The sequence below is a fragment of the Pan troglodytes genome, chromosome 1 (genome assembly GCF_028858775.2).
Source record: "Pan troglodytes isolate AG18354 chromosome 1, NHGRI_mPanTro3-v2.0_pri, whole genome shotgun sequence".
In the NCBI taxonomy this organism is placed as follows: domain Eukaryota; kingdom Metazoa; phylum Chordata; class Mammalia; order Primates; family Hominidae; genus Pan; species Pan troglodytes.
Window position 1 is genome coordinate 200006331 of NC_072398.2, and position 27725 is coordinate 200034055.

General features: G+C 39.4%; 1 protein-coding gene and 1 non-coding gene across 51 annotated transcripts in view; both read left to right on the forward strand.

The window, feature by feature from the left end:
- Nucleotides 1–27725, forward strand: part of PUM1 (pumilio RNA binding family member 1) — a 136979-nt gene that overhangs the window by 88964 nt on the left and 20290 nt on the right. For 18 of the 50 annotated variants that reach the window (XM_009452446.3, XM_001157169.5, XM_009452426.3 and 15 more), the window contains 7 exons: nt 4938–5089; nt 11078–11216; nt 12258–12401; nt 13293–13589; nt 14661–14897; nt 25621–25888; nt 27219–27348. In XM_009452446.3, the coding sequence (XP_009450721.1) occupies nt 4938–5089; nt 11078–11216; nt 12258–12401; nt 13293–13589; nt 14661–14897; nt 25621–25888; nt 27219–27348 (1367 nt within the window). The remainder of the gene's footprint in view (nt 1–4937; nt 5090–11077; nt 11217–12257; nt 12402–13292; nt 13590–14660; nt 14898–25620; nt 25889–27218; nt 27349–27725) is intronic. The other 32 variants (XM_063803806.1, XM_054680829.2, XM_009452517.4 and 29 more) reach the window with 3 other exon arrangements.
- On the forward strand, nt 11334–11406 carry LOC112207300 (small nucleolar RNA SNORD103/SNORD85). Its single transcript, XR_002941730.1, has one exon. It is a non-coding gene; the product is annotated as a small nucleolar RNA SNORD103/SNORD85 (small nucleolar RNA).

Here is a 27725-nt window from a genome sequence, read left to right on the forward strand (position 1 = left end):
CCCAGATCTCCTACCACCTCTAGTCTATCATATAGTTCAGGTACTTTTACTGGCCTCTAATGTATTTCTAATTTCCTTGCCTCTCTCATCTCCTCTTCCCCTCTAAATTGTTCAAGAAAATGATTTCAAACTTAGATCTTACCTCTTCATCTTTCTGCTTAAACCTTTTATTGATTTCCCTTTTTTCTACCCTAGTATGTCATACTACAGTTATTACCAAACATGGCTGATCATTACAACTTATTTGGAGTCGGGGTGGGGGTGGTGGTGTTTTGTTCCTTGGAATCAGTATTTTTAAGGAGCTTCCAGATAATTCTGTGGGTTAGCTAGGGTTGGGACCCACAGTATATAGGGCTCTATCACCATGCCTCATACAGGTCTCTACATATGTACCACCCAATTCCCTTCCTAGTTGACTGCCATTGGCTAACACCATACATTGTAGCAGTACAGATCTGATTTTAGTTTGCTGCAGATACTGCATTGGTTTAGGCCCCTGTCTTTGGTCACTGTGGTCTTCTGTAGTAAGCTCTTTTTCCCATTCTTTGCCTGTGAAGTGCCCTAGTTGGCTAATTACTGCACTGTTTTTATTTGCTTGTGGGATGTATACATGAGTTTTTTCCCCTCTTTTTTTTTTTCTCTTTCTCTCTCTTTCTCTCTTTTTTTTTTTGGAGACAGGATCTCACTCTGTTGCCGAGGATGGGATGCAGTGGCGTGAATACAGTTCACTGTAACCTTGAATTCCTGGGCCCACTGGATTCTCCTGCGTCAGCCTCCTGAGTAGCTAGGGCTACTGTGCATCACCACACTTAGCTAATTGTTAAATTTTTGGAGAGATGGGGTGGTCTCACCAGCGTTGCCTAGGCTGGTGTTGTGTCAAACTCTCGGGCTCAAGCAGTCCTCCTCCCTTGGCCTCCCAAAGTGCTGGCATTCCAGGCGTGAGCCACTGTGCCCAGCCTATGAGTGTTTTTTTCTTTCCCTTGAGACTAGATTTTTAAAAGACAGGCATCTTTGTTATTTGACTCTGTGTTGCACAGTTACCGTCACCGTGATGGGACCATAAATGTATGATGGGTTGAATTCAACATTAGGACAAACAAAATGTCTTCCAGTTTAGATATTCACTGGGGGAAGGTCCCTCCAAGTCAAGTTAATCATGACTAAATATTACTTTGAAATTTTACTACTTATTATGTAACATGTAATTTGCAATTATGAACTTAAATGTAGCCTAGCATTTCTTAGATTTTTTAAAAAATTGTTTACCTTTTGGCATGGTTATGATGGGAACATAGTTAACATAGGGTCATCTGTCTGTCCGTGGTCATCCCCCTTTTGGGGGAAAACAGAAAGCTCTTCGTAGGAGAATGATCTCTGCTAACCATCATTAATATTTATTGAGCACTTAACTTTTGTCAGGCATTGTCCTGAATGCTTTTCTTTCATATGATTTTTCAGATGATGATTTTAGAGATTAGAAATTTGTGGCTCAGACAGCTGCCTTATTTGTCGTTTTTTGTTTTTTTGAGACTGAGTCTTCCTCTGTCGCCCAGGCTGGAGTTCAGTGGTGCGATCTCGGCTCACTGCAGTCTCTGTCTCTTGGGTTCAAGTGATTGATTATCCTACCTCAACCTCCTGAATAGCTGGGACTACAGGCACCCACCACCACGCCTGGCTAATTTTTGTATTTTTAGTAGAGATGGGGTTTTGCCATGTTTGCCAGGCTGGTCTCAAACTCCTGACTTCAAGTGATCCACCCCCCTTGGCCTCCCAGAGTGCTGGGATTACAGTTGTGAGCCACTGCGCCCAACCTAGAGAGAACTGTCTCATTTGAAGTCATACAATTTAAATGTTGTAGAGTTGGGGTTTGAACCAGGTTTAACTCCAAAGCTCATGCGTATGCTTCACTATAGTATATAGAATGCCTGTGCTGTCTGTCTTGAATTGTCTTTTCTGTACTTTCTTTAGAAGTCTTTACTAATTTATGTTACTTGAAACAAAGAACTGGTCTTAGGGTTGACACTGCTGCTGTCACTGAGATGGTAGTTTGGTGATCAGAATCTTGTTTTTTGTATATGTCAGTTGAGCCAGGGTGAAAATGAGTTAATACTTTCACAAATAACAGGAAATGTTAACTGTTAAAACTATGAAAATGTGTATTCTTAGAGGGTGTCAGTCACACAGGAATTGAAGTGGGCATCCTGATGTGCCAAGCTCAGTTGATTTGCCCTGGGATGTTTTCCTAAATTTAACCTTAGGCCATGTGACCAGAGTATAGTAGTAGAAATGCCAGTTGAGAAAATTTAGAGAGTAATGCAGATGTTAATGGTAATAGCAGTCCTTGCCCAGTAGAGGCTCGCTTTTGTTGGCTTTTGGGAGAGCGTTGGGACTATTATTGCAGGTTGCAACCACTCATTCAAGGTAGATAACGGCTGTACTCCCAACCTGTATTACAGGTTGAGCATCCCTAATCTGAAAATTCAAAATCTTTTTGAGTAGTAACATGACACCATAAGTGGAAAATTCCACACTTGACCTTGACCTCATGTGATGGGTCGTAGTCAAAACCACAGGCACATAACACACAGTTCATCTATTCAGCATCCCCAAAGGAAAAGTAAAATTACCCCCAGGCTATGTGTATAAGGCATATATGAAACGTAAATGAACTTTGTGTTTAGACTTGGGTCACATCCCCAAGATAACTCTTGGACACACACATAGTCTACAATCTGAAATCGGTAACACTTCTGGTCTCAAGCACTCTGGTGAAGGAACACTCTACCTGTTTACCCATTTTTACAGGTGAGGAAACTAAGGCACAGTTAGGGTCTTTTTTGTGTGTTTTTTCTCTTATTTATTTCTTTAACTGCCCAAGACCACCCTGCTTTATAAACACTAATCAGATGAGTATGAGGCTCTATCACTCTTTTTTTTTTTTAAACTTGAATACATGGCTTTTAGGCTGTTTAATTTCTGACAAATTAAAAAATGTTTTAACCCCTTTTCTTCTTATAGTAAAATAGTTCATAGTGTAACAGCTTTTCTTAGCAACACCTTTATTCTGTACCCAGGTATAGTGTTTCAATGTGCACCCTTGCTTGTAAACAGCTTCTTAATCTTTTCTAAGCCCACAGGTATAGAAAACACCAAATTAGAAATGTCAAAACATATTTATATTGGGCAGTGGTACAATTTGACTTATTTGTGTTTTGGAAGCTTAAAATGGGGGAAACAAGAATATGTGTCTATTTATTTTGGCTTAATGAATTATGTGTTTCTCCAGAATTAGCTGTAGCATCACAGTAGCTGTAATATTTGAAACAGCTCTTCAGAACTTCAGTCAGTGTAAGGAAGGTTTGGTTACTGTTAATGAATCAAGTTGGAAATATTTAACTCTCTGCTTTAAGGAAGTTCAACTTGGAGATATGTTTCAGCAGATTTGAAGAATTGACTTTGAGCCCATTTCCTGGTTAGCAAATGTGTCTTTGGTGTTTCTTGCTACCAGCTTCGTCATAGAATTCTATAATTAGATTTCTGCCACACTTGGGTTGATATCTGCATAATTTTGTTATATCTCTGTTGTGGCCGGCTGCAGCTGTACTTTGTTGCCAAGGAAAATGAACAGATAATTTGGATTAAAGCAGAATGCTTAATTTTTTTTTTTTTTTTTGGAGACACACTCTTTGCTCTGTTGCCCAGGCTGGAGTGCAGTGGTACAATCTTGGCTCACTGTAACCTCTGCCTCCTGGGTTCAAGCAGTTCTCCCGCCTCAGCCTTCCGAGTAGCTGGGATTACAGGCATCTGCCACCACGTCCGGCTAATTTTTTATATATTTTTTTAGTAGAGATGGGGTTTCACCATGTTGGCCAGGCTGGTCTCGAACTCCTGACCTCAAAGTGATCCACCCAACTTGGCCTCCCATAATGCTGGGGTTACAGAGAATGCTTAATTTTGTTTAAGGTTCTCAACAGGTCTGTAACAAGTCAAGGTGTTCTATTTTTTGTTTCTATTTGTGTTCAACATTGACTTAAATTTAAAATTTCACATATCAGTGTCTGAATGTAGTTGTGTTGAATGCCTTTGTGACTTTAAAAATAGAAATAGGGGCCAGGCCTGGTGGCTCAAGCCTAAAGTCCCAGCAATATGGGAGGCCAAGGCAGATGGATCGCTTGAGCCCAGGAGTTTGACATCAGCCCGGGGCAACACAGACCTCTACAAAAAAAAAAAAAAAAAATTAGATATGGTGGCATGCATCTGTAATCCCAGGTATTAGGGAGGCTGAGGTGGGAGGATCACTTAAGCCGGGGAGGTCAGGGTTGCAGTGAGCTGAGATTGCCTCATTGCATTCTAGCCTGAGTGACAGAGAGACCCTGTCTCAAAAAACAAAAACAAACAGTAACAGCAACTTTGAAGTTGCAGTGGAGGTTCAGTTGAGCGTCTGGGTTTTGTTGTCAGACTGATAGATGTTCTTTTTCTGGAGTTAATGAAACAACAGCACTCCATTAAATCACCTTAGGTGCCATTCTTATCATTGAACATGGGATACATCCTAACCTTTTGTTCTATTCCATCACTTTAAGCACACAAACCCTCCATTTACTCCCTTCTACCAACAGATATTGTCTCTATGCTACATCCTCCATCTGTTATTAAATTGAACCCCTTGTATCAGTGATTCCCCCTTTTAGTTTTCTAATGTTTCATTCCTCACTGCTTCTTCCTCTAGGCCTGGATTATATTAGAAGACTGGTGTAAGGATCTCATATAATGTTTACTATTCTTTAAAAAGAGTTAATGATTAGCTAGCATAAATTAATATATACTTTTAAGTTAATATTTTACAGTAGGATCTATTGAGTCAGATGTAATTTTGGAAAGGCTGAGATGAGCCTCAGTAGTTCAGACTTTCTTTACCTTTCTTTTGCTATTTTTAGGCCCAGCTGTGGTCCCTCACCAGTATTATGGAGTTACTCCCTGGGGAGTCTACCCTGCCAGTCTTTTCCAGCAGCAAGCTGCTGCTGCCGCTGCAGCAACTAATTCAGCTAATCAACAGACCACCCCACAGGCTCAGCAAGGACAGCAGCAGGTAAATGTAGACAAAATTTACCTCTTCTAAGTGGGAATCGTGGTATTGTGGATAATTAATAGGTAATATTGCGCCTAATAGAAAAACACTGTGAATGCATGAATTTCCTCTTGTGTGTATGTGTGTGTGTCTGAGTTCAGGCTCAGATTTAACTACTCTTACGGAATGTCTTTTATATATTAGACACTATTGTACCTAGGTGGGGTAACGATACTAACCAGTTCACCTATAGGGAAATTGCTTAGCTGCAAGTGGCAAAGTGGATCTTCAAAGTTACAGTAAAATTTTGTTCTGCCATACTGTAGTTGCTTGCTAAGCACCACTTTCAGATCATTTCAGGGTTTTGCAAGGGGCTTGACACTAAAGCAGGGGTACTAGATTTTTAGACTGCTTATTTATAGTACCTATTGGATTGGATTGGATGTAAATCTTAAACTATCATATCTGCATTAGCTTTTTATTTGAGTTGAGAAAGGACGGTAAACTGCAAAACTACATCTTTTATTTTTTTTAAACAGGTCATTTCCTCCTTGATTGCTAGAATAACACCTTTTTTTTTTTTTTTTTTTTTTTGAGACGGAGTCTAGCTCTGTCGCCCAGGCTGGAATGCCGTGGTGCAATCTCAGCTCACTGCAATCTCCGCATCCCGGATTCAAGCAGTTCTCCTGCCTTAGCCTCCTGAGTAGCTGGGATTACAGGCATGCTACACCATGCCCAGCTAATTTTTGTATTTTTAGTAGAAATGGGGTTTCACCATGTTGGTCAGGCTTGTCTCGAACTCCTGACCTCGTGATCCACCCGCCTCGGCCTCCGAAAGTGCTGGGATTACAGGCGTGACCACCGTGCCTGGCCAATAACACCTCTTTATTGATAGAAACTGTGGTAAACTAGAAAACTTGAAAAAAAAAATTACCCTAAATCCTTATGTCAGAAAACCAATGCTATTATGTTTGGTATCTGTTATTTTAGCCTTATTATTTAATATTTTACAAAATTGTCATTATTGTGTCCACGTGGTTTTACATTCTGATTTCATACTTTACTGTGTTATTTAGTGTTCTTTTAAATGACACTTTTACTAGGTACATTTAAATCCACCAAACGATACTTTATTTTGACTAGTCTATTATATTTGATATTTCATTTGTATCAGTATTTTGGTGTTTTAAATGAGATTGATTAACATCCTTTACATAAGTTTATCCTTGGAAAAAATTCCTAGTAATGGAGTTTTTCTGGAGCAAATAAAATCAGCATTTAGGCTTCGATACGCATTGTCAGATAAAAGCTGTCATTTGAGACAAAACACCCTGCTCATATATGAATATATTAAATGATCCAAACAAGAATTTTTTGCTTGACATCAGTCTTACGCAGAGGGTGTATGTTTAATTTTTTTTTTTTTTTTTTTTTAGATTCCACACAATTACAGAAAAAAAAAACAGGTCTTGAAATTCTCCCCATTATTTGGACACTATTAAATGATTTTCTTGGCAACAGATACAGTTCTTGTACCATATATATAAGGAAATTCAGTAAATAATTTGTTGACAGAATGAGTGATCTGTTAAAATAAATTTCTTTTGAGACGGAATTTTGCTTTTGTTGCCCAGGCTGGAGTGCAATGGCGCAATCTTGGCTCACTGCAACCTCTGCCTCCAGGGTTCAAGCGATTCTCCTGCCTCAGCCTCCCAAGTAGCTGGGATTACAGGCACCCACCACCACGCCTGGCTAATTTTTGTATTTTTAGTAGAGACGGGGTTTCACCACATTGGCCAGGCTGGTCTCGAACTCCTGACCTCAGGTGATCCACCCGTCTCGGCCTCCCAAAGTGCTGAGATTATAGGCCTGAGCCACCACGCCTGGCCAAATTTCTTTTTTTGTTTGTTTTTTTTGAGATGGAGTCTAGTTCTATTGCCCAGGCTGGAGTGCAGTGAGCTCTTGGCTCACTGCAACCTCTGCCTCCTGGGTTCAAGTGATTCTTCTGCCTCAGCCTCCTGAGTAGCTGGGATTACAGGTGTGTGCCGCCACACCTGGCTAATTTTTGTATTTTTAGTAGAGATGGGATTTCACCATGGTGGCCAGACTGATCTCGAACTCTTGACCTTCAGTGATCCACCCCCGTCGGCCTCCCAAAGTGCTGGGATTGCAGGCATGAGTCACTGTGCCTGGCCTATTAAATAAATTTCTTTCTTTCTTTCTTTCTTTCTTTTTTTTTTTTTTTGAGACATAATCTTGCTCTGTCTTCCAGCCTGGAGTGCAGTGGCGCCATGTTTGCTCACTGCAACCTTCGCCTCCCAGGTTCAAGCAATTCTCGTGCCTCAGCCTCCCTAGTAGCTGGGATTACAGGCACGTGTCACCACACCTGGCTAGTTTTTGTATTTTTGGTAGTGACAGGGTTTTACCATGTTGTCCAGGCTGATCTCGAACTCCTGACCTCCAGTGTTCCACCCACCTTGGCCTCCCAGAGTGCTGGGTTACAGGTGTGAACCACTGCACCTAGCACATAAATTTCTTAATAACTGCTCTTTGTGGAAAAGTCTGTATTTATTTGTGTGATCATCTTTTTGTTTAAATGGCTGCCAAATTATTATGCATTTGGAAGACTGAAGTAATTACCATGTTTTAAAATTAGGTCTAATACAGTGAACAAGAATAATACTAATAACTGCTGTTTATTGAAAGCTTTCTGTGCAGAGTTAAGTGCTGTACATGTAATTTCTATTTCTCTTATTATGATAGTTGTACAACTTCTTGTTTTATGAAATAGAATTTCATAATTGAGAGGAAATCGATTGAGGAAATACAATTTGTGTGCCCAGGGTCACACAAATACAAAGTTGTTAAGATTTGAACATAAGCCTCTGTCTTGACAACTTTTCTTCTGACCATATTGTGATGTCTTGACTTAAAGAAAATCTGAGATCTTGTGTTTCTTCTGCTGTTAACTAGCTTACAACTAGGGCAAGTTGGATGGCTTCTCTAAATGCATATATTTTTGTTATAAAATGGACATAATAATCATTAACTTTTCAGTTTTCTGTCATTCCCTACAGGTTCTGTCAAACCCTACTAAGAAGAAGTTTTTAGCATTAGTTTTTAATTAGCAGCCATTGTTTTAGTTCCTTTTTATTGGGTGCCAGTTTCTGATTTTAAGTATTTGAGGAAAATATGATTTTCTTGGTAAACTGCCTTGTCATAGTAATTAAAATGAGAGGTTCTTTTTAAACTTTGCTGTTGGCCTTTTGGGCCCTTGTATTTTATCAGAAAGTATATGTTGCGTTCTAGTCAAGCTGACTGTTCTAGGATAGTTTTTATAAATTCAGTCATTTTGTGATTTATTAGACTTTAAAATGTTACTTGTGAAACTGTATATTTTGTTTCCATAAAATCATGGATTTGACAGCTATTGATGAAATGAAAATATATGAATTTTGGCAGATAACTGAAGGACTTTTATTTGTAGTTAGGGGTACTGGACAGATTTCTAGAGAGTAGACAAAAAGCTAACACTGTTTTCCTTCCTTATTACAAGACTCATCAATAGTCTTAGACTACCTCTTTAGGTACCTTGTCCACTCTACCACACCTGCCCTTTCACAGAACACCTAATCAAACATAAACCTACTTCTTTATATTCTGTGAAAGCAATGCTTTCATTGTTTTTTAAAATCTTCAGCAATTTTGAACTATTAGCATTTGCCATATTTCTGTGCTTGCTATTTACTTATCCTAGAGTGAGATCTCTTCTGAGTTATTGGGTATGTAAATTCTAAGTATTTGGCAAAAGTGCTTGCTATTTACTTATCCTAGAGTGAGATCTCTTTTGAGTTATTGGGTATGTAAATTCTAAGTATTTGGTAAAACTCACCTGTACAGCCCCCCGACTCTTCTATCTATGTAGTTTGAAACACCCTTTCTCTTACAAAGTTGGTTAGGTTCTTTAGGTCAGAAACAAATTATATAATATATTGATAATAGTGATTTGCTATTGGTTATTGATGATCTCCTGGGTATCAGGCAGTGTGGCTTAAACACATTATTTGAGATATTTCCAGCAAATCTGCAAGATCATTTGTTAATTCTTACTTATTACTGATATAGAAGTAAAAGATTGGGCAAATTAAGTGTCCACACATCCCTTCTTGCCAGTGTGGACAGTGTTGGTCACCTTATACTCACTTAACAAATATTTAATTGGTTATTAGTGTTGCTTCTCTTTTTACATTTTTTTTTTTTACCACTGGTACCAAGAATAATTTGTACCCATTTTCTTGACCATATGTCTAACTTTTATAAATAACACAGTGAAATTGAAAGTGATCTGATAAGAACTGTACACTTGACAATATGACAAAACACATTGTTAGGAACTGTAGTAATTTTAGCCTTGGTTTGTGGGTTTTGCATTTTTGCTTGCTGGAGTGTGTAGATCTTGTGAGATAGATTCTTCACATCATTCAGAATAATAATGATTGCTAGCATTTTGATGTCTGTGTTTCATTAATAAAAAGTAGATCCTTGACTGGGCTCAGTGGCTTCACACTTGTAATCCCAACACTTTGGCAGGCCAAGGCAGGTGGATTGCTTGTGCCCAGGAGTTAGAGATTAGCCTGAACAACATGGTGAGACCCTGTCTCTACAAAAAATAGAAAAATTAGCCAGGTGTGGTGGTGCGTACCTGTAGTACCAGCTACTCAGGAGAGGTGGGAGCATCTCTTCAGCCTGGGATGCAGGGGTTACAGTGAGCTGAGACTGTGCCACACTACACTCCAGCCTGAGCAGCAGAGCATGGCCCTGTCTCTTCCCTGCACTCCGCGCCCCCCGCCGCCCACCAAAAAAAAAAAAGTAGATCCTTTATCAGAGTGGCATAACTGGTATTCTGCACTGAACTTGACTAATGCGTATGTTTGTGGAATTTCTGAGAGGGAAATAGAAATAGTCAGGTGAGAGCCCTACCAAATCGAATCTGGTGAACTCATTTGGGGCCATGTGGACCTTGATAAATATATTAGTGTTAAAGAGGAAATATTCTCATTCCATCTATTGTGTGCATGTGAGACTCAGTTGACTTTAAATATGTGGGTAAATTACCCCTGTTCATCTTGTCTGGAACCCCTCCCAACCCCCATTAATACTCTTTTTTTTCTTCTTCTTTTTTTTGTGTGTGTGTTTTGAAATGGAGTTTTGCTCTTTTCCCCAGGCTGGAGCGAAGTGGCTCGATCTCAGCTCACTGCAACCTCCGCCTCCCAGGTTCAAGTGATTCTCCTGCCTCATCCTCTCTTGTAGCTGGGATTATAGGCGCCCGCTGCCACGCCTGGCTAATTTTTGTAGTTTTAGTAGAGACGGGGTTTTGCCATGTTGGCCAGGCTGGTCTCGAACTCCTGACCTCTGATAATCCACCTGCCTCGGCCTCCCAAAGTGCTAGGATTACAGGCGTGAGCCACCACGCCTGGCCTGTTACACTCTTTTTTTTTCTTCACCCACTTTTTGTCAGAGCACTGACATTATATAGTATGGTTCATTGTCTGTCTCATTCGTTAAAATAAAAGCTCCATGAGGACAGGGGCTTTGTCGGTCTTGTTCATTGCTCTGTCTCACTTGCCCATTTGCCACATGGTAGGCATTAAATATTTGATAACACTACCACTTGCTGATGCCAGATATTCCAAATTCATCTTTTAACTTAATTGTCACAAGAACTTTATGAGGCAGATGAGATAAAATGTTTGAATGAATGAATCATCACTTTTGTGTGCTTTTTGCTGCTTATAGAGATAATGTGTTTAAAGTAAGAATGGTAGAATGAAATTCCACTCTATGAAATGTTATTAATTGAATTTATACACTAACAGCTGTGACATATAAAAACCATTATAGGGAAACTATTTTACAATTAAGTTTTAAAAGTTGACCCAACCTGAGCATAGGGTAGGTCTTCTCCAATGAAAAGAAAGTGGTTGAGTTATTTCTGTCTTCCTTTCCCAGGTTCTCCGTGGAGGAGCCAGCCAACGTCCTTTGACCCCAAACCAGAACCAGCAGGGACAGCAAACAGATCCCCTTGTGGCAGCTGCAGCAGTGAATTCTGCCCTTGCATTTGGACAAGGTCTGGCAGCAGGCATGCCAGGTGCGGCTGCATTGTTATTCCTAATACTTTGGCAGGGAAAAAGGCTGCACGTTTGAGGTGATTACAGAGGGGAATGAGCAGTGCTTTCACCTTGCTTAGGCTTGTCATGATTTGGGGACTGGCAAGGATGATACACACTTGCCCTCACTTAGACTATAGTTCACTGATGAGAGCATTGTTCTGAGCCAGTCTTAAGTCATATTGGAGGTATCTAAATGTCCATGCAGCTTGGAATATGTGGTTTTTCCTTGGTGGATTATCTGTTTTCTGTTCCAGAATTAGGGATAGATGGAGTGGCCAAGCTAGTTTACAAGGCTTAGTCTTTATGTTCATGTTTGAACAGCATGATTAGTGAGAAATTTCTGGTATACCTTGATAGGGTCATCCCTTACATTTTTAAGGTTTCTCTTAAACCAATAGTAGGGGTCCTTTTTAGCTGCCTACCTCTGAGATACATGTTTATATAGATACATCTTGAATATATGTTGTTTTTGGTTCACTGTCAGCTGGTTTGGTGCTTTGCATGGGATTAGATGTAGTTTGATGTTCTACATGTGAAACAAGTCTTTGAGAGATGTCAGCGTATTTTTATGGACCTTTACTGATCATAGAGCATAGCCAATTTAACTGAGCCATTTATGAATTCAATAAATAACTTTAACCTGTTTCATTTGTTTTTTAGTTACTGAGCCTTTGTGTGTTCTTAGGAAGTCACCTGCAGTTTTTCATATGGCTTAAACTGGGATTTGGAGATTCTATCTCACATAATATTGAAAGATCATGTTATTTAAAGCCTATCTAGGTTTTTCCTGCTATTTTGCAGGATATTTGTTCTTAGATTATTATGTAGTATGAAAGTACTATGATTTTTATAATCATTTGTAGCCTCTGTTTATTCAACTATTTAAGAGATGGAGCCAGTATATAAATCTGGCCAATTCAACCTCAAAGCTGAGTTTGTGATTATTGACAATATGTTGGTGCCCAGGAGATACTTGTTTGTTTAACATATACATTTCTTTGTTGGCTTGATATTCCTAGGTTATCCGGTGTTGGCTCCTGCTGCTTACTATGACCAAACTGGTGCCCTTGTAGTGAATGCAGGCGCAAGAAATGGTCTTGGAGCTCCTGTTCGACTTGTAGCTCCTGCCCCAGTCATCATTAGTTCCTCAGCTGCACAAGCAGGTGAGCGCACATCTGAGTGGACTCCTGCCAGAGATCTAAAAGTGGCGACTGATAGTGAGATTCTTAAAGTATGTTGAAATAAACTTTTGGCAATTCTCAGTATATCGGTTCTACCCTGTAATGTTTCAAAAAGAGATCAGAAGCAATAAGTGACCTTAGTGGATTCTCCTTTTTGTTGGGGGGGGGTTGGTGGGTTGGGGGAGGGGTGGCATGTGCCAGCTGGTTAGAAGCAAGGTCTGAAGGTCTGGCTCCACTGAGAACATAGAAGTTGCATTACTCACACAAAATGGCTTTCTTGGCAGAAATCCAAGTCATTATTTTAAGATAATTTTAGAGGAGGGGTTGTTTTTTGCCACAGGGGCAGGAGTGGAGGACGTGGGAAAGAGTAGTGAGAAGTGACAAAATAATACATTTGGTTGGGAGGAGTAATAGTTTTTTACTTTAAGTGTTTATATTTATTTATTTTTTAATTAAGAACAATAACAGGAACATCTAGAAGACAGCAGTGTGCTAAAATAGGAATTTGAAGGATGTGTATGTGCATTACATGGTTCTAGAAGAAACCCTCAACATAGATATTTATGGAATTTAAGATTTTAGGAAGTAGTTGTATTTAATGGATACATTTGATGTTTATACCCCTTTTAATCTGTAGACTCTTAAAAGCAACGAGCATAGTGAACTTGTTCTAGTGGTATTTTGGGTTCAAATTGAAAGTAGAAACAGAAAATAGAAGCTTCATATGAAGGGATCAAAGACAGATTTGTATGGTTTGTGTCTGTTTTGAAAAGATAGGCAGCATTAAAAGATTTTTTGAAAAAAGATAAAAATGTAGTTTGGAAATGTGGCCAGTCCCTTTCATAGCCAAACGGTTTGCTTTCTTCTTCATAGCTGTTGCAGCAGCCGCAGCTTCAGCAAATGGAGCAGCTGGTGGTCTTGCTGGAACAACAAATGGACCATTTCGCCCTTTAGGAACACAGCAGCCTCAGCCCCAGCCCCAGCAGCAGCCCAATAACAACCTGGCATCCAGTTCTTTCTACGGCAACAACTCTCTGAACAGCAATTCACAGAGCAGCTCCCTCTTCTCCCAGGGCTCTGCCCAGCCTGCCAACACATCCTTGGGATTCGGAAGTAGCAGTTCTCTCGGCGCCACCCTGGGATCCGCCCTTGGAGGGTTTGGAACAGCAGGTAGAAATTAGACTGATATGCTCTTAAGACTGAATTTTAATTATTTTTACAATCCTTCTGGAATACTGGCAATGCATGGAACCACAGGCAGATCTGGACCAAGCCTTGTGGGAATCCAGCCATCCCACATAATCTGTGAGATGATAGACTATTGAAATCAAGTTATACAGATGGGACCTATTTCAATCCATGCTCATGTGGCTACTTACTTAATCAGTTTCTTTCAGGGATTTGAAATCTAGGGAAGATTTTTGCTGTATTTGGGAAAAATATTGAGGGAACTATAGAAATTGATATCAAAAACTGAGGGAGGAGGACTTACTAAAGATAGCAGAGCTGAAATACTCCACAACTGAGACTGAGCCGAGTTCTTGGCCTGCAGGCCTTAAAGAGTTACAAGTTTTCTTCAGTCTTTTGAGTAGAATTTAAGGTAGACATGTGGAAAATTAGGAGGAAGGATATTAGACCAAGATATTTTTAATGTTTTGATGAAAAAAGCAGGAGTGTAGTATGGTGAATAATGGGATAATTGCAGAGATTATAAAAAACAAACAAACAAAAGTGATCCCTAAATAGAAGGGCATGTGTGAAAGAAAGTATCTTAATTGGAATTGAGGGCAGCATTAACTCTCGATTGAACCCACTGAGAAAACAGGCTTTCATATAGAAGTCTTGTGTAGTGGGGCAGTACCCCATTTACAAATCTTTTTTCTGTATCCCATTTTTCTACTTGAACCTTTTCAATTGATGAAAGGCATTCTTCTAGTCCATTTTCTTCCACCTTTTCCATAGTTCATGTGGCCGTCAGAGCTTTTTAACCCTCCCTTATCCTATAATATACGACACCATAGGAAGGTAAATTTGGCATACGTTTGATGGTCATGTTAACCTGAGCCATGTCCTCTTTATTACTTATCTGCCCCTAGTACTGCTACATTAACAGTTAGGCTGTCTCTGCTGACAAATTTGCGGTGGTAAGGAGTCTGGATCAAAGTGTTAGGAACAGGTCACTGGGCTTGTTCTTCGAAGAACAGGCCTGTTCTTATCTGCATTGTTTTAATTCCATTTTAGTTGCAAACTCCAACACTGGCAGTGGCTCCCGCCGTGACTCCCTGACTGGCAGCAGTGACCTTTATAAGAGGACATCGAGCAGCTTGACCCCCATTGGACACAGTTTTTATAACGGCCTTAGCTTTTCCTCCTCTCCTGGACCCGTGGGCATGCCTCTCCCTAGTCAGGGACCAGGACATTCACAGACACCACCTCCTTCCCTCTCTTCACATGGATCCTCTTCAAGCTTAAACCTGGGTAAGAACCATTACTCTAACACCACCTTGAACTCTAGAACTCTCTTGCCACCGATGACATTACAAAAACTTTGCATAAGCAAAGGACAGTCCCTTTATACTAGAAGTGTCCTGGGTGTTCTGTGCCTTCCGTAAATACCTCATGTTATTCAGGCTGTACCTATAGATAGTATAGCAGTTTTGGCTTTATTATAGTTTGGGTACATTCCCTGTATATTCAGTTAGCTTTAGTATGAACATTTTATTCTTTGGCTACCTGTGAGAGTATTTCAATGTAAACAATATAAACACAGGTTCATTTCAGTGAAGCTAGGAAACACAGAGACAGAATTTAATCACCTAGTATCACCACCTGAAATACCACCACAATTAATATTTTGCCTTATTTCCTTTCAAAATTTCCCCTCTGCTATATGTACATATAATATCTTGCTTTTTCACAAAAAGCATTTTATTTTTAAAATTTTGCCATATTTTAAAATATTTGTAAATATAAACTCTCAAACCATATAGTATGTTAATGAGGAGATGTATATTTCCCTGTTAAATATTTAGATTGTTTTATGCATGGGATTTTAAAATATTACCATCTAGATTCTAGAAAATAGGGAGAGAAAAAGAGGATCCCAAGCAGCAGGCTATAAGAATGAGAAGAAAATTATATTACCTTTTTTTTGGGTGGCAAATCTCTGAATCTTTCAGGACATGGGAGATGTTTTCTTATCTCAAGCATGGTGCATACTCCTCTCCCGCAGTTATGTATTAAGTTTAAAGTACTGATTTATTTGCTAGATCGGGAAAATTGAATGCTAGATGTAGAGTCACCATATAATGTATCATGCAAACCAGAACACTTTTGTGAGTGGAAGGGGGTGCTATGAATAATTACTTGGTGATGATAGGCCTAAATCAGGACTGTCCTGGGCAAATCAGCACATGTGGCCACTTTACCAAGAAGATTCTGTTCTTAACCAGCGAGATTAAAAGTGGCTTCATGGACTCAGAAGTGAGAACTTGACTAAAAACAAACAGGATGCCTTCGTTTGGATAGGCAGACTAGAAAGTGATTTATAAGATTCAAGAGAAGTCTGAAGTGGGTAGGGTAATAGACTTATTATTCTAGACCTAGGAGTGATAGCTTTGAGTTTGAAAGAGGCGAGTTTCAAGTCAAAACTATGTTTATATATACACATTGGCATGTGTGTGCGTATCCTGAAGTTTTATACAGTAAGAACTTTAGTTGTAGAACTCATTTTCTCAGGTTATATATGAACATCACTTTATAAAAGTTACTGTGACATTCCTGATTAGTAGGTCCATAATAGGTAGACAGGGGGATGGGGTACATTGCACAACAGTGTTTCCTAGTGACACAATGCCTGGCTTTAAAGACTGGGGGTTAATGCAGAATCTGGAGAGAGCTGTCAAACTCCCAGTTTGATACGTGGCTAGAAGGAAGGAAGTAATGTTCACTGACCTGGCATTTACCTGCTGGTGTTAATGGTTTTGGGTCCTGTACATACAACACTGGAAGGTATAGGTATTATTTCGTGTCTCAGGACTTAAATATCTTGCCTAGCCTGTGTCATCTCAGATTTGAACAGATTTAGAATCAAGCCTTTTCGACTCCAAAGCATGCAGTTTCAGTGTATATCCTGTTACATGATATACTCAGGATATCTTGAACCAGTCCATTACCAAATCCAGAAATATGTATCTTTTAATTTCTTGGTTTAAAAACATGTGAACTATGTCATCCCATACTACATACTAAATAAACTGAACCTGCTAAGTTTTTTTTCATAAAGAGCCAGGTAGTAAATGTTTTAGGTTTTATAGGCCAGATGGTGTCTGTAGTGAATATTTAACTCTGCTGTTGAAGTGTGAAAGCAACCACAGACAAAATGTAAATGAGTGAATACGTAGCTATCTTCTAATAAAACTTTATTTATAAAAATAGATGGGCCAGGCATGATGGCTCACATCTGTAATCCCAGCACTTTGGGAGGCCGAGGTGGGCAGATCACTTGAGGTCAGGAGTTCAAGACCAGTCTGGCCAACATAGTGAAGCCCCGCCTCTACCAAAAAATACAAAAATTAGCCAGGCATGGTGGCGTGTGCCTGTAGTCCCAGCTGCTTGGGAGGCTGAGGTGGGAGAATTGCTTGAACCTGGGAGACAGGCTGCAGTGAGCTGAGATCGTGCCACTGCGCTCCAGCCTGAGCAACAGAGTAAGACCCTGTCTCAAAACAAAATAAGATAAAATAAAATAAAAAGCTGTGGTTCCTTGGTGCGTGGAAATGGAGCCAGAAATACTACTATCATGCATGATACCTTTCCTCTTTCTAAAGCATCAGCAATTTAATTTAATGTAATACTACCTCTTAATTTTTGTTTTCCCTGTGAAGAAGGAAATAACTATTAGTGTGAGTTATTTCTTGTCAAATGACTTGTTGCCTGCCTAGTTTTATGTTTAACATAACTTCTCTTTGGAAACATTCACCTTGTTCAAGCAGTTTTTTAGTGTACATTTGCACTGGACTTCTGTTGTGTGTAGTGCATGTTTCGTACATGGCATTCCTGAGGAACTCTTTGTCTCAGTACAGCTTTGCCTCAGCTCAGTCTGTTTCCTCGAGAAAGTAGAGGTGTGCTACTTGGTTTCTAACAATCTCCATACAAAGGCCTTAAAGACATTTTAGTATAAGAAACTTAACATTTCTTTCTGGCCCACACCTAATATAGCTTCTGTTGTTAATACTACTTCACTGCTGCCACCAGCCATCAGCAGTGATGAGCAGCCATACTAAGCATTTTATATTCATTGTGTTGAATACTCAAAAGAACCCTTCACCCCTTAAAATTCAGCGTGGCTTAATTAATATTGCTAATGATATCGACCACAAAACTAGTGTTTGAATGCGCACATCAGCCTATATCTCGTGTGGATCTTTTCCCCATCTTGTCTTTTTTACACTTTGTCCCAGGAGGCAGATATGTGTTAGTATCTTTTAACAAAATCAGTGACCTGTTTAGTAATTTTTCCTATTATTTTTTAAAAAATCACTTATTGAGTGGCATGGTTTTTCATTACTGATTGTTTAAAGTTCAGACTAAAAACAAACCTTTTTGAGTTCTATTCCCCGCCGTTTTTATTGTTTGGGACAGGGTCTTGCTCTGTTGCCCAGACTGGAATGCAGTGGTGCTATCATAGCTCACTGTAACCTCAAACTCCTGGGCTCAAAGGATCTTTCCACCCCAGCCTCCCAAGTAGCTGGTACTGTAAGCACACACCACCACACCCAGCTAATTAAAATAAATTTTTTTTTTTTTTTTTTTGTAGAAACTAAGTCTTGCTATGTTGGTCAGGGTGGTCTCGAACTCCGGACCTCCAGTGATCCTCTTGCCTTGGCCTCTCAAAGCACTAGGATTACAGATGTGAGCTACTATTCCTGGCTCCTTTTTTTCTTTATTTTATTTTATTTATTTTTTTGAGATAGAGTTTCACTCTGTGGCCCTGGTTGGAATGCAGTGGCGTGATCTCGGCCCACTCCAACTTCTGCCTCCCGGTTCAAGTGATTCTCCTGCCTCAGCCTCCCAAGTAGCTGGGATTACAGGCACGTGCCACCATGCCCAGCTAATTTTTTATTTTTAGTAGAGATGGTGTTTTACTATGTTGGCCAGGCTGGTCCCTTTTTTTTTTCATTTTTAAAATGTTGTCTTTTAAAATGCACTAGTTTTTTATTTTGATGAGGTCCAGTTTATCTTGGTTTTGGAATAGTATCGAAGAAATCTTTGCCTAACTCAAACTCTTGGGGGAATATTTTCTCATGTTTTGCTCTAAAAAAATTTATTGTTTTATCTCTTAAATATAAGTCTGTGATCCATTTTGAGTTAATTTTGGGTGTCAGGTCAGGGTTCATCTTTTTGCACATGCATTTCTAGTTGTCCTAGCACCATTTTCCTTTGTAATTTTGGTGTGCAGGTCTTGCACTGCTTCTGTTAAATTTATTCCTAACTGCATATATTTTTGATGCTATTACAAATAGAATTGTGTTCTGGTTTTATCTTTTGATAGACTATTGCTTGCTTATGGAAATACAATTGGTTTTTGTATATTGATCTTATATACTGTGGCCTCGCTGTAGTTGTTTATTAGTAGTTCTAATGGTTTTTGGGTGGATTCTGTAGGATTTTCTACATATAAGATCATATCATCTTAAGAATAAAAGCCATTTCCCAATCTGGATGACTTTTCTTTTTCTTGTCTGATTGCACTGTGTAGAACCTCCAGGACAGATTGAGAATCCCAAGTCAAAAATCTGAAATGCTGCAAAACCCAAAACATTTTTGAGCATCAACAATGTCTTTGTTGAAAGTTAACAAAGCTCAAAGGAAATGCTCATTGGAGCATTTAGAATTTTTGATTTTCATATTAGGATGCTCAGCTGGTAGATATAATGCAAGTATTCCAAAATCTGAAAGACTTTGAAATCTGAAACACTTCTGGTCTCAAGTACTTTGGATAAAGGGTACTCAACCTGGACTGTGTTAAATGGAAGAAATAAGAGCACACATCTTTCCCTTGTTCCTGATCTTGGCAGGGGGTGGAGGTAAAGTGTTTGTCTTTTACCATTAAGCATAATCACAGTTGGTTTTTAGTAGATGCCCTTTATTAGGTTGAGAAAGTTTCCTTCTAGCCTAAGTTTATTGAGAGTTTTTGTTGCAAATGGGTTTTAGTTTTTGTCAAGTGTTTTTTATGCCCTTTTTTTTTTTTTTTTTTTTTTTTTTGAGCTGGAGTCTTGGTCTGTCTCCCAGGGTGGAGTGCAATGGTGCAATCTCGGCTCACTGCAACCTCTGCCCCCTGGATTCACACCATTCTCCTGCCTCAGCTTCCCAAGTAGCTGGGACTATAGGTGCCCACCACCACGCCCGGCTAATTTTTTGTATTTTTTGTAGAGATGGGGTTTCACAGTAGTGTCAGCCAGGATGGTCTCGATCTCCTGACCTCATGATCTGCCTGCCTTGGCCTCCCAAAGTGTTGGGATTACAGGTGTGAGCCATCTCGCCCGGCCATTTTTTCTGCATTAATTGACGATCATGTGGCTTTTATCCTGTATTCCGTGAATGTGGTATGTTACATTAATTGATTTTCAGATATTAATCCAATCCTGCATTCCAGATATACATCTTAACTGACGATCATGTGGCTTTTATCCTGTATTCTGTGAATGTGGTATGTTACATTAATTGATTTTCAGATATTAATCCAACTCTGCATTCCAGATATACATCTTACTTTGGTCATGTTCGATTTGGTGTGTTTGTATTTTTGTTGAGGATTTTTGAATCTGTATTAATGAAGGATGTGTGTTTTTCTTTCTCGTGAGGTGTGTGTTGTGGCTTGGTGTCAGGGTGATACTGACCTCATAGCATGAACTTCGAAGTGTACCATCCCTCTCTATTTTCTGGAAGAGTTTGTGGAGTACTAGCATTATTTCTTTAAACATTTGATAAACTTGACCAGGTAAGCCAGTCTTAGCCTGGGCATTTATTTGTAGTAAGATTTTTACTTAACCCATTTCTTTACATCTTATAGGTCTTATAGGTTCAGATTTTTATTTCTTCTTGAGTCAGTTTTGATAATTTGTGACCTTCTAGGAATTTGTCCATTTCATCTAAAATGCCAAATTTGTTAGCATAAAATGTACTATTTTAATAAGTGAAATCTCTCTCTCAATCTTCCTCTCCCATCTTCCCCATACATGCATATATACCCATGAATGTGTACATATAAAATATGTTGTGACCCTGAACAAGGCAGATGTTGCAAGTATTTATTTTGTTTGACTTATGTGTTACATGTCTCAATTTAACAGTATTATTAATCAGTTAATAAATATGAATTTTCTTAACAACTAGATCTGTAACTCTCATTTGTGGTTTATATGTGGGTTACATAGAAAACCTTAAACTCTCACCTATAACTGAAACATCCATGTCTAGTAAATTCTACTTCCCATCTCAAAGAGAAAAAAAGTAAGGGATGTGGATATGAGTGTCCCCAAAGACTGACTGTAATGGTTTCATGCCCTGCCTACCCATGGATCTCTTTATCCTACTCCCCGACCTTTCTCACCCCTCATTTCTTAGAATGCTTCTCCATGCTTACAGTTTTTTGCACAATCCCCTGGCTGTATCATTTAAAAACTCTTAAACATCAAGAGGTAGCAGGTACAGTTTTTTGTTGACGACACCCAGGCTTTTCATTTGCCCTGGAAGAAAAGTGTTGTGGTTGTTCATTACTTCAGAAATGAAATATATAATAGTAAAAATGAGCTCAAAAGTTCATAAGCTGTCTAGGGCAAAAGAATGAAAGCATTTATAACTAAATTTCAATTTAGTTCTAAACTTAGTTCTAAACTAAAAAGCATTTAGTTTCATTATTGTGATAGAAGTATTATCTTCTCAAAATGTATTCTTTCTGTCCTTTATCTTCAGGGTTTTATACGCCTTTTAGTTTTTTAGGAAAAGCACAGCTCAAACACAAAATACCTTTCTCTGTCCTTGCTTGAACTGAAGGAGAAGTTTCTAAGTTACTGGCCAGTAAGCAGTAGTCATATATGTGTTTAGGTATTTCCCCATTCTGAATTGAAATGAATATTTTGTGATTTCTCACTTGGTTCTCTGAAGGAGACTTATCAGCTGTAAAACCAACCATGTGACAATTAACGTATTTTGGACTCCTTATTAATCATGCACTAAGATGATCAGTTTTCAGGGTTATTTAATTTAGAGCTACCTTGGTGTTGTGTTGGAGAATGAATTGGAGAGAACTTATTTTTAAAACATTTTGATGAACATTGTTCCTTCTGGTTGTATTAAACACAGAACTAGATACTGGGGACCATGGGAATTTTTCTTTAAAAGTGGGAAGGCAGGGCTTTGCCCATTAGGCATCTATTAGATCCATGAGTACAAAAAGCAAGTAAATGATAACATTTGACGTAGCATGGGCATGACATACTACATGACCACTGGCAGAAATCCCTTATATACAATTATGCAAAATAGCTGAAGCACTTATTAATTTAAATAAAACATTTAAGCCCTTACTGTCTGTGGAAAGTTGTCATAGGACACACTCCTATGAAATCCACCACTGTCCCTTTGAAGCCTTATGAGAAATGTTTCTTTTAAAACAGTTGCAAATTTAAACACTTCCAGAGTGTTGCACCCAAACCCCCAGAGCTATAGTGGTTTGGGTGCAAGTACATGTTGGTATTCAGACTATTGTGAATCGGAAAGCACGTTTGTGCATTCGCCATCTAAATGAGATTCAGTCAACAAATACTTACTGATGGTCAGATATTTATTTACTATTTGTCATGCATTTTTTTCAAAAACAAGATATTACAATTTAGAGCAAAAATTTAAGCTTTGGCTTAATGTTGAAAGAAGTACTGCTTGGCTCAAACAAAATATGTCTGTGAACTGTCAGTTTGCCATTGCCATTTATAATTTAGTACCTGGGAAAATTTCGCTTCAGAGATGTCTATATTTCTTAGTAATAAAAGCTGTGTGTGTGTGTGTGTGTGTGTGTGTGTGTGTGTGTGTGTGTGTGTATGTGTATGAATGTCCTTGTAGTATGTACTTGTCTGACATCTAAGGAGATAAGAGGCAAAAATCAAAACTTCACGGTAAATGTATTAACCGTTTTTGTAGGCGTATTAACTGTTGTTCAGTTCACTCCTGTGTGTGGATTAGTCATTATGTTTTTGCCCATAATAACAGAACATCCAACAAAGAGTGGCTTAAACAATAAGTGCATTTATTGGCCTTTATAACTGGAAGTATAGTGGTAGGGCAGTGTTCAGGGTTGGTTTGTCTCGTCATTAAACATTGTCACCAAGGACCTGGCTCCTTTATAATTTACCTTCCATTTTGGTCAGTGACCAGTTTCTTAAAATCCCTTTAAATTGTTTTCAAAACATTGTGTGTTCGCCCCATACCTTCTTCTTTGGCATGTTTGTTGCTATTGCCACACTTTCCCCATACCTGCCAACCTACCCTGTTACCACCTCTTTGTCCATTTCTCTCCAGCCTCAGACAGGTAAGACAGAATTGTTTCTGAAATGGAATAAAGAACAGTCTTGGCCGGGCGCCGTGGCTCATGCCTGTAATCCCAGCACTTTGGGAGGCTGAGATGGGCGGATCACATGAGGGTCAGGAGTTTGAGAGTAGTCTGGCCAACATGGTGAAACCCCATCTCTACTAAAAGTATAAAAATTAGCCGGGCGTGGTGGTGCACACCTGTAGTCCCAGCTACTTGGACGGCTGAGGTGGGAGAATTGCTTCAACCTGGGAGGCGGAGATTGCAGTGAGCTGAGATTGCACCATTGCACTCCAGCCTAGGTGACAGAGCAAGACTCCGTCTCAAAAAAAACAAAAAACAAAACAAAAAAAAACAGTCTTATGACTGCTGTTTTCTTTTCAGTTAATCTCCTTTCTTCCTTAAAAAAATCACTTTTCATTTGAATTCAGAAATACTGTGGAATTTGACAAGAATGTTCTGTAGAACAAGAAAACTTGATGAAACTGAGTCAGAAAATGAATTTCAGACCCCGAAAGGGCCTTGACCCTGGAGTCAAGAGCCCTGTTCTGAATTCTGGCCATGACAATTTTGGGTTTTGTATCTTTGGATGAACATTTCATCTCTCTGGGCTTAATTTTCTGTTACATAAATGGGAGTTGCAAACTCCTTTTCCAAAATGCCAGTGAGAATTCCAGAGAAAGTGTATATGAAAAACTTCTAACATAGAATTGGGCTTAGGACAAATACTCAGTAAATATTTTACAAATTTCTGCATTGAGTCATTTTCTTTTGGTTTCATCACTTTGACTGAGACCCAGACTTTTGAAGCTGGGCCCTGGAATTCTGTGAAGTCCAGCCTGGGTATCTTTTTGTGGCTACCATTAAACCCCAAACCAGACATTTATTAAGACTTGTGAAGAGTTGAGAAGTAGTTAATATTGGATGACTTTTCTCGTGGATTTTTAATTGTTATTCATCTAAACTTTTTGTGGTTTATGTAATATTTCTTACCTCCTTTGGCCTTTTGTTTAAAAGGTGGTGGGGGAAACAACCCCAGAAAGGCTTGGCATCTTTTTTCTATTGCAATCAAAATTTAAAATGAAATAAAATAAGAACTGTTTTTTGTTTTGTTTTGTTTTGGTTTGGTTTTTTTTTTTTTTAGATGGAGTCTTGCTCTGTCGCCCAGGCTGGAGTGCAGTGGCACGATCTCGGCTCACTGCAAGCCCTGCCTCCGGGGTTTGCCATTCTCCTGCCTCAGCCTCCCAAGTAGCTGGGATTACAGGCACCTGCCACCACGCCCAGCTAATTTTTTTTTTTTTTTTGTATTTTTTAGTAGAGTCGGGGTTTCACCGTGTTAGCCAGGATGGTCTTGATCTCCCGACCTTGTGATCGGCCCGTCTCAGCCTCCCAAAGTGCCAGGATTACAGGCGTGAGCCACCGTCCCTGGCCTGTTATTTTGTTATTTTAAAATACTCATAATTTATTATGCTGCTATACTGTTTTTTTCTGTTTGTTTTTGTTTTTGTTTTTGTTTTTTTTTTTTTTTGGAGACAAGGTCTTGCTCTGTTGCCTAGACTGGAGTGGAGTGGTGCAATCATGGCTTACTGCAGCCTCGACCTACTGGGCTCAGGTGATCCTCCTATCTCAACATCCCAAGTAGTTAGGACTACAGGTGTGTATCACCACACCCAGCTAACTTTTTATTTTTATTTTTTTTTAGAGATGGGGTCTCTCTCTGTTGTCCAGGCTGGTCTCGAACTCTTAGGCTCAAGCCATCCTCCTGCTTCGACTTCCCAAAGTGTTGGGTTTACAGACATCAGCCACCACGCCTGGCCTGCTATATGTTTTGATACGCCTTTTGGTCATATGTTTGTTTTATCTGTGATTCACAATTATTCCCTTGTCACCCATCAAAACAGCATTATCAGTGGCATGAAGGTTGTTGAAACTACAGTCATTTCAGGCTGTGTCACAATAGAAATTGTTAAGAGCTGTCCATTTGTAATGAAAACTCGAAAATTTTTCATTTTTAAGGCATCTCCTGTCTTGTACTCATTATGTCTCATCCATGGCCTGGAATGTCTTAGTGATTTTCACACTTCTATTTAGTGGCAAAATCATTCCTTCAAAGACAGCTTTTTCATGGGATCCCCTGTATAAACCAGACCAATCTGGATGCCTGATTTTTTAGAGTGGGTTTCAGATGGAAATGGGGGTTATTCAAGAATGAAAGGAATCTCCGCAGATCTCAGAATGGAAAACCACTCCAGTCTGAGTTTGTTTTGCATTTTCTGAGTTTTTATTGCTGGTGCTCAGGTGCTAGGTTCACCTGGTAGGCACATTTCTTCCTCATTTCATTTACTAGGGGCCATGCTAACTGTTGCTCCAGCCTTACTAGCAGTCTACCATCAACAGTAAAAGCATTCCCTTCTCAATCTTTGTGCAAAAGTTTCCTTCCAGGTTGTTGAGTTGACCCACGAAAGTCATGACGCTAATAGAATTGTCTTGACACAAAAACAACAGCACTGAAGAAATCAGAAATGGTGCAGGCTTTCGGGTGTGGGAATGCTTTTTTCTCTCTTGAATGAAGTTGCTGAAGAGTGGTCTTAAGTTATCCTGTTCTGTAACCAACAGGAGGACTCACGAACGGCAGTGGAAGATACATCTCTGCTGCTCCAGGCGCTGAAGCCAAGTACCGCAGTGCAAGCAGCGCCTCCAGCCTCTTCAGCCCGAGCAGCACTCTTTTCTCTTCCTCTCGTTTGCGATATGGAATGTCTGATGTCATGCCTTCTGGCAGGAGCAGGCTTTTGGAAGATTTTCGAAACAACCGGTACCCCAATTTACAACTGCGGGAGATTGCTGGACATATAATGGAATTTTCCCAAGACCAGCATGGGTCCAGGTGAGTACTTGGCTTTGGCACTTTAAGGTACCCGAAATTGTAATGCCTTAACTGTCTTGGCTCAGATGGGTATCTACTTAAATAAATTGCCATATAGTAATTTTTTAAAAGCGTGCCTCTTAGTTTGCATCACATTATTTCATAGGGATTTAAGAAACAAACATGAACACAAAGACATACATACACTTTGGCTGCTTTAAGCATTATGAAGAATCTTTTGCTCTCAAAGAGTTGCTATTCAAATACAAGTTTGATCTAGGGTGCTGAGGAGTAAGACAGCTCTACCACCTTTCTTTGTTGTTCCACTCTGTAGAAGTGACAGTCTATGTAGAGACGAGAGAAGAAACTATTATAGAAGACAGAATTTGGTTTGGTTTACCCCTTCCTGTTGGGCTGCTGCAGTGGGTTTCACAGAAAGCGAATCTGGTCCTGGGGATAGAGCATAATTATGGTGACAACACCCATCCTTCTTTCCCATTTCTGTTTCTGTTTCTTTCTCTGATACTGTGTCCAGTGAAACAGTTTCTACAGAAGCTACCTCCTCCTTAAGTTCTGCCAGCTTGCTACTGGGCCAAAATTTCTCATATTTGAATTCTATAGGCTAGATTCAGAGGCAACATGATTTTCCTGATAGTGGTCATTTGGACTGAAAAAAGGCAGACTGTTACTACTTCAGAAGATAATGAATACTGTTTTGTTTTTGTTTTTTTGTTTTGTTTTGTTTTGTTTTTTTGAGACAGAGTCTTGCTCTGTCACCCAGGCTGGAGTGCAGTGGCGCAATCTTGGCTCATTGCAAGCTCTGCTTCCCGGGTTCACGCCATTCTCCTGCCTCAGCCTCCCGAGTAGCTGATGAGTACTGTTTTATATGAAAATAAGTTAAAGAATATAGTAAGGACTGTAAGCTTTGAGTTCATTGATGTGAGGCTGGTTTCTAAAGGAAAAAAGTCAAGTAGGGTACATGTTGTGTTATGTCTCCCTCCACCCCTCCTCTCTTCCTGCACCCCTGCCCCCCCCCCCCCGCTTTCATCTTCCCTCCCACCTTGCACATAAATAAGATTCAGTATGCATGCCCTACTGGAATGAAATGTGCCAACATTTATATGTAATTTTCAAAGCTCAATTAAGTTAGGACCTTCTTCCTCTATTTAAAAACTCTTCAAGGGAGTTCAAGTGATTCATTCAAATAAAGTTTGGTTTATTGTGTGCATGTGTGTGCACACATGCTCACTCACATGTTTCAGAAAGGATGCAGTCTATAAACTGAGGTACACTGATGTATCTCCAGATCTTCCTTCAGTGCTGTGATTGCCCTTTTTACTTTGTACTTCAGGTTCATTCAGCTGAAACTGGAGCGTGCCACACCAGCTGAGCGCCAGCTTGTCTTCAATGAAATCCTCCAGGCTGCCTACCAACTCATGGTGGATGTGTTTGGTAATTACGTCATTCAGAAGTTCTTTGAAGTAAGCCTTTGTTCTTTCTATCCTTTGACTTAAGAGAATCTGCAGAGCATTTTGATTTTCATTAGCCTTTTTAAGCATAGCAGTCCCATTCCAGTCCTCAGAATGAAGGGTGTGTGGTCTTTTTGAAGAGGTTTTTAGTGTTTTTCCAATTCATTAGCAGCAGTCTATCTATTCTGTATGGTTTAAATATCCGAGCAGATAATGCCAATCTATTTTGGAAATGTGTTTCGAAAACTGGTGTCCCCATTTAGGACCCAGCACATTATTTCAGATTGTTATAATAGTTTCACAAAACGTGTCACTTAAGGAGGAAATAATCCTTGTAAAGTAGTTTTAGCAGGATCACAATAAAATATTGCCAAAAACAAATTTTTCTA